Raw genomic sequence first — 9,573 nt, forward strand, 5'->3', positions numbered from 1 at the left:
CAGCGGCGGGGCGGGCCGGTGAGTCGCGGGCGGGGCAGGCAGTAGTGTCTGGGAAGATGGAGAGGAGGAAAAAAAAAGACTGACAAGTGGGTCTTTTGTTGATTGATTCCAGAATATGCTATTTTGCAGGTTGTTTTTGTGGGTTCTGGTCTGTGGGCGCTTTTTTTTACCAGTATATCACGATTTTTCCGGCCTGCAAACGCGTATTTGGGGTTTGCGGTTTGCGGTGTCGAGCATCTCTAACAGAGCCCGTAAATCACGCCGGAACCGTATTTTTTCGGCCGATTTACGGGTTCGTGTCAAAAGTGGCGCAGAACAGAGACTGAACTCGCTGTCCGGCCCGAAAAACTTTTTCAGGGCCCCGAAAAATTTCACAATCGACCTCTATTAATACAGACTGAAGGGTGGTTTACGGATTTCTCACCGCTCCTCCAGCCGTCCGTACAACCGCCTCCAGCCGCCGATTTCTGGCTGCTTTGGTAAAATTATCCGACCACGAGCAAGCTCGCGGCTGCAAAAGGAGCTTGCGGAGAGCGGACTCGGCAGGCCATGGCGCCAGCGCGCCGCGGTGGCAGGCGGGCAGCATCAACACCAAGCGCTGGCAGCTCCAAACCATGCGCGCCGCGCGTGGGCAGCTAGCTAGTAGCCAAGCAATAACACCTCCACACCATGCGAGCGGGGAGCTGCCTAGCAGCATCACGCCGCGGGCGTCCGGCCGCATCAATCACAAACCTCGTCCGGCCGCATCAATCCGACTGCACTGCCCAACCCCAACCTTCGGCTCCTCGCGCTCGGCTCTTCCCTGTGTGCGACCGTCCTCGTCTGATCCCCAATCTCGCGGCTGTAGTCAGGGGCGCAGGCAGCGGCCGCGCGGGGAGACGTACCAGCGACGCAGACCCAATTCTTGCGAAGAAGAAGATGATTTTTCAAATATTCCGTTTTTCAGTTTTAGTTTACGGGGTCTGTTCTGCGCCAGCCGTTTTGCGACCCGTAAACACGTTTTCGGAAGACTGAAGAGTTTTTCGGTATGCTCTTTTACAGGCTCTGCTAGAGATGCTCTTAGACCCTAACACCATACAGACCTCTTAACAAATTAGGCCCTTTTATATGCCTTTCTAATTCAATATTTCCCAAATGACTCCTGATCTCCCTCTGTTCGGACTCCGTGCTGATAGTCCACAACATATGCCTTTTTCAATTTTAGTCTCGTTGTGGATATTTAGCAGCCTGGACATATTATTGTTTAATTCACAATTTGCTTGCAAACTCATGTAGTATGTTTAGCTCCCTTCTTCTAAGAAAGAAAATAACAATAAAGTTTACCTTCTGCTTGACAGTCCATATCACTGGATTGTATAAATAAATTCCTCTATCTTGCAAGGATGAACGCTGTCATAACATCTACAGGCATTTCATGCATCTATTTTCATTTTTACTTCTCTTTACACTAGTAGTTATGTTAGGCGTTAGCATAGGTGCCAAAACTACATGAAACAATGCGACTTTCCTGCCAAACTAGAGAAATAAACAGCAAAAAAATAAGCTGAACATGGGAAGTACTAGACACAATAACAAATAAAGCACATCACACAGGACTTACCAAAACCTCCAAAAAGAGTTGATTTCTGGATGACAAATCGGCTAACTTTTGATCTCTTCAGTTTTTTCAAGAGTTGCATGTCTTCATGTCTGCCTTTAAATTCCATGAATTCACCAAGGACATTTTTGTCCCCTCTGAGTTCCAACCTAAATGAAAGTGCAACTGTAAAGATTCAACCAAGCTTCTACGTACTGCACTAAACTTCAATATAATACATACTAACAATAATTTATGGATTGCAATCTGTTATATACTAAAAGCGGAGGTCTCACAGAGACACCAGGTTAATCCACATCATCTAAATTATTTTTGATAGTTAGATCTGTAGTTTATGGTTAGGATTTAAAGAAAAAAAATATAGTTGCGTAACTTTACATGTCCGCGTCTGTAACTCCATATATGTGTCAAACCAGCTACGACGTGATATCCTATAGTTTCTTTCTTTTTAGGGTAAGATGTCCCACAGTTGATTGAACTTCCGTGCATCGATAGACTCTGCATGTATGGGAATGACCTCGCCTTTATTAAAACAAACTCCAGCTGCGTCCGTTAAGAAAGGGAACTGCATACGTGTTAAAATAGTTGATTGAACTGCCCATAGTTGACAGATGACATTGATGTTCAACTCATAGCAGTGTGTCAAAATATATCTCCAACCTTGCCGGCTGTTTCAATGCCATAATCAGAGGCATCAGAAGCGTAGGTGCATGAACAAGATTGTCCATGCCATGAAGTATGCGTGCAAAGAAAAGGGAGCCATCAGCCAGCTGTAAGTTGCGTCAACAACAGTATCAAGATAGCCATCACGAGCTGCAGGCGGTATAGTCGTGTCGGCTGTAAGTTGCGTCAACGCATGTATCAAGATGAGCCATCACAAGCTGCGGGTGGTATAGTCGTTGACGACCAGGCATATGTCGTTGTCTCCGGATGACACGCAAGTTGTTTGCAGCAAGCTGGCGGCAATGGCGTCGTTCCAGTCAGTTCTAACAATTGGTCCACCGCATCGACTCCTCTGATCTTTTGAAGTAAAGCTTCAGCATTAGGAGGGCCAGACCAGCATATCTATAGAGGGAAACACTCCTGTAGTTCTTGACTTTGAAAAGGGACACACGTACACCAAAAAGTCGGCGCCAAATGGTGGACGTTAGAGACTCCAAGGAAGATTGGAGTACACAGAGAGGCTGAGGTAAATAAAAATTGCACATGCTGAAGTATTGTGGTGTTTAACCTTGGAAGGAATAAGTAAGGAAAATTTAGCGAAGTTTCTTTTACAAAAGAAGACAACAGAATTCAGCTCCACATTTTACTTCTACTTTCCACTGCTGTTCGAACTTGGAAACCTGTAAACTTCAAGCATATACTGGTCATAAATATCCGACTCATATTTACGGTTGGTTTTTAACTATTTTAGAGCCATTAATGAGCCATGGTTAGAAGCTTGCAAATCCTGAACTCAATGAGTTGTTCTAAAAAAATATAGGTCAGTAACATGGATAATTGAATTTGCATGATTAAGCTTCGAACCAGGACTTTGGCATTTGCATTCTGCACTCTCGTGTATAATAGCACTATAGTGTATATACATATGAGCGGGTTAAAATAGTGGATCTACATCAGCGACATATGGTTCATAAATCCACAACCACCACAAAACTGACAACGTATATGTGTACGAAATTATGGCTTGTAGTCTTTTGTTTCGATTCCTATAATTTATAATCCCTTAAGATTTAAGAGAACCTGTGATTGTGGTCGTCAAATTCTTTATGTGTGTTTTTTCTCATGTGAATCAATTAGTTTTCCTAGACTATTGCAGCTATGATTATGCTACTAATAGGGGAGTGTTGATGGCTGATTGGGGTAATACTTAGTAGTTGGATACCGGGTTGTCAAAATGTCATGCAGGGAAGACACAATTGGTTAATGCTTAATGGAGATATCATGTTAGATGACACACTAAATCATATGGGCAAAAAAGAAATGATGTCTAGCAAGATTGAACAATGGAATATATCAAGGAGAGAGTTGAAAAAATTTAATAGAAATATGGCTATCTCGATGCCAATGTAGACCATGTGTACATAAGTAGTGTAGTGATTAAACAAAAATAATATTAAATGGAAGTATTACAGAATTCTTGATTTTTATTTTACTTTTTAGAACATGTTCATAAGAAAATACACCAGGAAGGACAATGGGAAAAAGGAGCATTAGGAAGTTTAGAAGTACATAAAAACAGTATGCTGGTGTAATTTACCTGTCCCACATAGGGGAGGTGCTGAGAATAGAATATAAGTTTTGGAGTAACGAGTCTTGGATGTCACTTTTGCTTCCACTAAATGCACCTTTAATCCATGTCGATACTCCACCTTTTGTGTCTGCCTTGAGATCATTCCATTGATCGTGTGAGATAACCTCCGGTTGAAGATTAATAGTGTATGAAGGCCTGACAAAGCACGAGACAACTGAGAAACCATCTAAGGGCAGCAAAGCAAGGAAAACATTCCCTGAGAACTAACCTGCAGTTGGGATTTGGCAGTACAACTCTTCCGCTTACAATCCCGTTAGGCAGTGTTGCTCCCCTCTGCTCCAAGTATGATTGAAGATTGGCAGCTATTCTATTGACTTCAACAACCTATGAAAACGAAGTTCAACAAATTAGTTGACAATAGGACAACTCATACCATTATTATTATTACAGACTAATGAAGTGCAGGAACCAAACAAGTAAAGGTAAACCAATAATTTTGATTGTGGGTGTTCTTTTTTCCACCTTGGGAGTTTTGCTCTGCTGTGGAACTGCAAATGATTCTACTATTCAGAACTCAGTAACAATGAGGGACTACAAAGCAGTAAGCTCAGGTTCGCTGTCAAGAAAATATCTCTCGGGAAGTACCAACAATATACTACCCGACCTACATGACCCACTGTGCTATAGCAGTTTCTCTCACAAGGTTCAAGGCTGTGGTAAGAGAGTAGCTGTGAAACACTTGGTCGTTTGGTGTCTTGCTGCAACAGGCAATTTACATTCAGGCTAGCTCCCCAGTCCACACTGAATTCAACAGTTAGGAGGGGTTCGCTCACTCCACTAACAGGTATGGAATACTCAAGCAAAATGAAGTGCTCAAATTGCATACCGGGTTTGGTATAACCTCCTGCTTGCGCTTCTTCTCAGTGTACCAGTTGCCATCCTTGTCAACCTCAACAAAACCGGACAGATTTTTGATTGCCACCACCATGACCTCCCTGCCCACCAAAAAAGCTCAGACCCTTGTTTACCAGTTTGAACCAAGTGATAGTGCATAAGTTGATTGAATTAGTTGAGGATCATGTAATGAATCTGTTAAGTGATTTGTTAGATATGGCACTGTATATATATTAGTATTTCTTTAGCCAATTATGATTGGGCACATGGCATTACTACCAAGTATTAGAGCATCTTCAGCCGCGTCCCCCAAAGCGTCCTCCAAAGCAATTTGGGGCGCGACGGACCAAAAAACCGTTCCAGCCGCGTCCCCCAAAGCCCATTTTTGTCCGGCGCGGCCCGATACGGTGTCCGGCGCCCCGAGCCCGTCCCCGTCCCACAGGGACGCTCCGGGCACGCCGGACACAACGAAAAGCGAGACGAACCAACGCGGGCCCGACGCGTCAGCGGCTCAGTGAAAAATCGTCTCACTCCCGCCAAATCCCGCCCCTCCCGCCACATCGCGCCTATCCCGCCGCGCATTTCTGGCCTCCCAACAAATATCCCGCCGCCGATTCATTTCTCCTATCCCGCCGATTTGTTTCTCCCTCCCGCCGTCCACCCGCCGCCGCTACCCTCTTCCCATTCCATGGCGCCGCCGACAGCCCCCAAAAAGATGGCCAAGCAAGCGGCCAAGAAGCCGCCGGGCAATGCGAGGAAAGGGGCGAAAGCGCCATTCGCGAAGCCGCGGAAGGCGCCGGCTCCGAAGAAGAAGCCAGAAGGATGGACCGATGATCAGTGGCATCAAGACTGTCTGCGCCGGAAGATGTCGACGGCCGAGCGGAAAGGACGGAGGGTGGCGGAGCAGGAGAAGAAGGCTCTGGCGGCGCGCCAGCACCAGCACATAATGGCCGGGTGTCTCGCCGCCACCAACGCGAGCCCATATAGTACGAACATGCCGGTGTACGTTCCGGGAGTGTTCTCTCCGTCGTCATCCGCCTTCTACAACGACGGCCCCTCCGGCACTCCCGGGTGCGTGACGCCTAACTTGTCGCCCCACTACCAGGATGCGCTGCCGCATGGCGGCTTCAACCCCAACAACCTCTACTCCCCGGCGTACGAGCAGCGCGAGCCAGGACCCGGTCCGGACGGCGACCCTTTCACTGGCCACAGGGGGCCGCTCGAATTCAACGGCGCCGGTGCTGAGGGTGCTGAGGAAGAGGGCGGGGGTGAGGACGAGGAGGACGATGAAGAGGAGGAGGTGGAGGACGACGACGACGAAGAGGGCGGCGAGGGCGGCGAGGAAGAGGACGAGGAGGGTGCCGGTTTACCGGAGGGCCATGGAGGTTTACCGGAGGAACTCGGATGGGCATAAGTCGTTCTCGCTGATGCATTGCTATACCAAGCTCAAAGGGAACGAGAAATGGCAGTTGACGCGCCTATCGCTGTCCAAGGGGAAGGACGTCATTGATCTGGACGCGCCACTGGCAACATCGGCAGTGCGTCCTACCGGCAACAAGGCTGCCAAGGCCGCCTTGGCCGACGCCGCGTCGTGTGAGAAGACACAGGCGTCGATCACGAAATGCCTCGCCGACGTCTCCTCGACCTTTCTCTCCCGCGACAAAAAGGTCGACGAAAGGTGGGCGGAGCTGCTCAAGAGGCAAGAGGAGAAGTTGGAGCTCAAAAAACGCAGGGACGACATGTCCCTGCTGAGAGCGTCGACAGAGGGAATGTCTCCCCAGAGGCGGGCGGCGCACAACTTCTTCAAAGTTCAGATCCTCGACGACATCGAAGCCAAAATGGCGGCGGCCGACACTACGGCCGACGCGGCGGCCCAGGAAGCGGCAGCGGCAGCAACTGCGGAGCAAGAGCCAGCTGACGCGTCTTCGACTGCTACACCTGCGTCGGCCTATGCGACGGCGGCGGAGCAGACGGAGCATGCACAGCACCAGGCAGATCGCGACAAGGTAATCGTGATCGACGGGCCTGCGTCGACTCAAGATATGTCGCCGTCGGCCAACCCCTTCTTCTAATTTAGCATGCACTATGGTCTGTAATATGATCGCGCGCCCAGTACTTTGATCGCCGCTACTCTGATCGCGACGATTCGGCGGGAACGATAACGATCTCTTTTGAATGCAACAATTTGAATTTCTGATTGGGGGCGGCGTTTGGGGGACGCGGCTGGGGAGCGACATCCCCCAAAGGCGGCACGAACAAAACACGTCCCCCAAACGCTCAATCTGGCGCTCTTTGGGGGACGCTTTGGGGGACGCGACTGGAGATGCTCTTAGATCACAGTAAACTTGCCACTAAGCATGACAAACACAAGAGATACAAACAGATAGAGCCGTCTCAAATGATGCAATAGGTTGTGGCGAACATATGTAGTATGGAGTACTATCTAGTAGCATCTAGCGGTAGGGGAGGGAAGAATTGCGGGCGGTCGCGGGCTGACCTCTTGGTGACGAGAACGACGTCGACGTGCTGGCGCGCCCCGGCGTCGGGGTCGGGGATGCGAAGGCCGACGAAACAGCGGCCGCCGTAGAGCTTCTCGAGCCTGGAGGGGAAAGATCGAAGGGGCCGATCAGGAGGGTTCATTTTGGGGGAGGGGAGGTTGAAATTGGATAAAAGCGATGGGTACCTGGACGCGACGGCGAAGCAGAGATCGGAGTGGGAGGAGTCGAGGTCGGCGAGCTGGTCGAGGCCGTCGCCGGAGAAGAAGATGGTGCGGATGAGCTTGTAGGCCACCAGGCCGCACAGTATCTCGACCCACATGGCCGCCCGCCGCAGCGATCGCCGAGCAAAGGACGGAGAGGAGGAGGAGGAGGAGGAGGAGGAGGAGGAGGAGGAGTGATGCTTCGCTTGGGGGAAAAGCGGAGGCCGTTCAGACTTTCGAGGAAGATTGGAGAGCAAGGGGATCTATTCTGCGCCCGACCTATCCCTCTCACCCTATGCAGCTAAACGGAATGGAATTTATTCTGCTTTTGCTTTGTTTTTCTTCCTTTCTTTGTCTATAAAATTCAAAAAAGGACTATTTTTTTCTATTTTTGCAAGCACTATTTTTAAAAAAAAATCAAGCATTGTCATTGGAGATATGGTTCACACTTCTTCCTATTCCCTCATTCCGCGGATAAATGTACTTCAAACGATTTCTATTAAGTCAAATTTATTAAAGTTTGATAAACTTTATAGAAAAAAGTAGCAGCATTAATGACACTAAGTTAGTGATATCACTAGACTGGTCTTGAAATATATTTTTATACTATACCAATTTAACTTCACATATGTTGCATAAAAATTGGTCAAATTCGAAAGAAAAATTGAGTTACAACAAAAGCTACAAATACATTATTCCTAGACTGAGGCAGTAATTACATAACGTTGTACGAACTGTGTATTCTCCTCCGCCCCAAAATTGTGTGTGGTTGCTCCCCTTAGAGCATCACCTATGTATATGACAGAACTTAGCTTCAAGATGAGACTCGTACACTACACCATAAGCCTATGTTTATAAAAATCCATAAGGGTCACTTCTTTTTTCTTATGGACAAGCTAATGAATAACATGGTGGATGCTCTCATTCATCTTATGTGTGCGTCGTGCATGATCCATGTATCGGGTAGCCCACCCCACCCTACCCGATAGCGTTGGCACCAGCAGCAAAACGCGTGTTGTTTCTCAAACAAATCGCCCGGATTATTTCACAAGCAATCAGATGAATCTCTCGAGAAAAACTAGTCCAAGCAGACTCTTCTCTATCGAATGTCGAGAAAGTTTGCTCGAACTAGTGAATCGGATTGGCATGGAAGCGCTCGTCTATGGCATGTGCCGTTCTCTTGTTAGGACTTGCGTGTCAGGGTAGCATGTTGACTCATCAGCCACGTAATCAAACATTAACAAGGATTCCACCTCGCAAAAACTCCAAATTCTCAAGATGAAACTTAGTCAATACTGGGGTGGCCCGCAATAATGATTCCACACACTCTCTAGCAAGGCTTAGTATTTTACAAAGCACAGCCACGAAAGATAAACTTGCTGACAAGTACTTGCATGGCAAGCACATCAACTTGGAGCCTCTGCAATTCAAAAGTGCATTTGGTAAAGAAAAATCATTTCTCGCATGAATACTTCTCGGATAAAAAGGGTTTTGCTAATTCTCATTCTAATGAGAATTAGCTTAAAGTTTTGTCAACTCCTTAGACGTCGGATGTGGACGCTAAGATTCGTGCTTGTTAGTTGCATAATGGTTGCAACCAAAAAAACATTAGTTACAAGTGTAGTTTTTTTAATTGTAACATTTTTTCTTTATTTACACATTAGTTGGAATTGAATGTATTTTTTGGGGTTGCGCCATGGTTGCAGTCATAATTTTCTTTTGAAGTGTGAGTGACGTCGTTCGAACAAGAATTGAACTAATTCTCCTGCGAATGAGCATTAGACCTTGCTTATCAATTGTTTGAGTTGCAGCTAAGTATACGCGTGCACCCGCAAGGAAAAATAGAATGACGTGTACCCGGCGGCTGATCCTCGACCTGGAGGGTTTACCACTTTACCTTAAGCACTAAGCAAAACATCTTCTCTAGCATAAACAACTTTTTTTTTTAGACAATCTAGCATAAACAACTAAGAAAGCGTAGATCAGCAGAGAGCCAGAGAGCATCAAGGAATGCAGCATGGTTGGATGTGGGCCTCTTTCGTGGCCCTTTCGACTTACGGGAAATATAGGGTTTGGGGCTCTGATGGTGTGAGATTCGTTTGGGCCTTAGAGCGAGGCTGACCGGACCAG

At 47.3% G+C, this 9,573-nt stretch overlaps 1 protein-coding gene across 1 annotated transcript; it reads right to left on the reverse strand.

Annotated features, from left to right (window-relative positions):
* Positions 1 to 1,050: 1,050 nt before the first annotated feature.
* On the reverse strand, positions 1,051 to 7,614 carry LOC124646484. Its single transcript, XM_047186590.1, has 6 exons — positions 7,429 to 7,614; positions 7,243 to 7,344; positions 4,738 to 4,846; positions 4,120 to 4,235; positions 3,858 to 4,046; positions 1,051 to 1,746 (listed from the first exon to the last, which is right to left on the reverse strand). Exons 1-6 carry the CDS (start codon positions 7,560 to 7,562, stop codon positions 1,560 to 1,562), a joined length of 837 nt encoding a protein of 278 aa, XP_047042546.1. The 5' UTR covers positions 7,563 to 7,614; the 3' UTR covers positions 1,051 to 1,559.
* Positions 7,615 to 9,573: the final 1,959 nt, after the last annotated feature.

This window comes from Lolium rigidum, chromosome 4 (genome assembly GCF_022539505.1).
Source record: "Lolium rigidum isolate FL_2022 chromosome 4, APGP_CSIRO_Lrig_0.1, whole genome shotgun sequence".
NCBI classification, from domain to species: domain Eukaryota; kingdom Viridiplantae; phylum Streptophyta; class Magnoliopsida; order Poales; family Poaceae; genus Lolium; species Lolium rigidum.

What these genes read in the sequence shown, in the direction of transcription:
- LOC124646484 (XM_047186590.1), bottom strand. Translation starts at nt 7,562, where the DNA reads ATGTGGGTCGAGATACTGTGCGGCCTGGTGGCCTACAAGCTCATCCGC. An exon ending in TGCTTCGCCGTCGCGTCCAG is followed by an intron (nt 7,345 to 7,428) that starts GTACCCATCGCT and finishes TTTCCCCTCCAG; the next exon opens with GCTCGAGAAGCTCTACGGCG. An exon ending in AGGAGGTTATACCAAACCCG is followed by an intron (nt 4,236 to 4,737) that starts GTATGCAATTTG and finishes TCGTTTTCATAG; the next exon opens with GTTGTTGAAGTCAATAGAAT.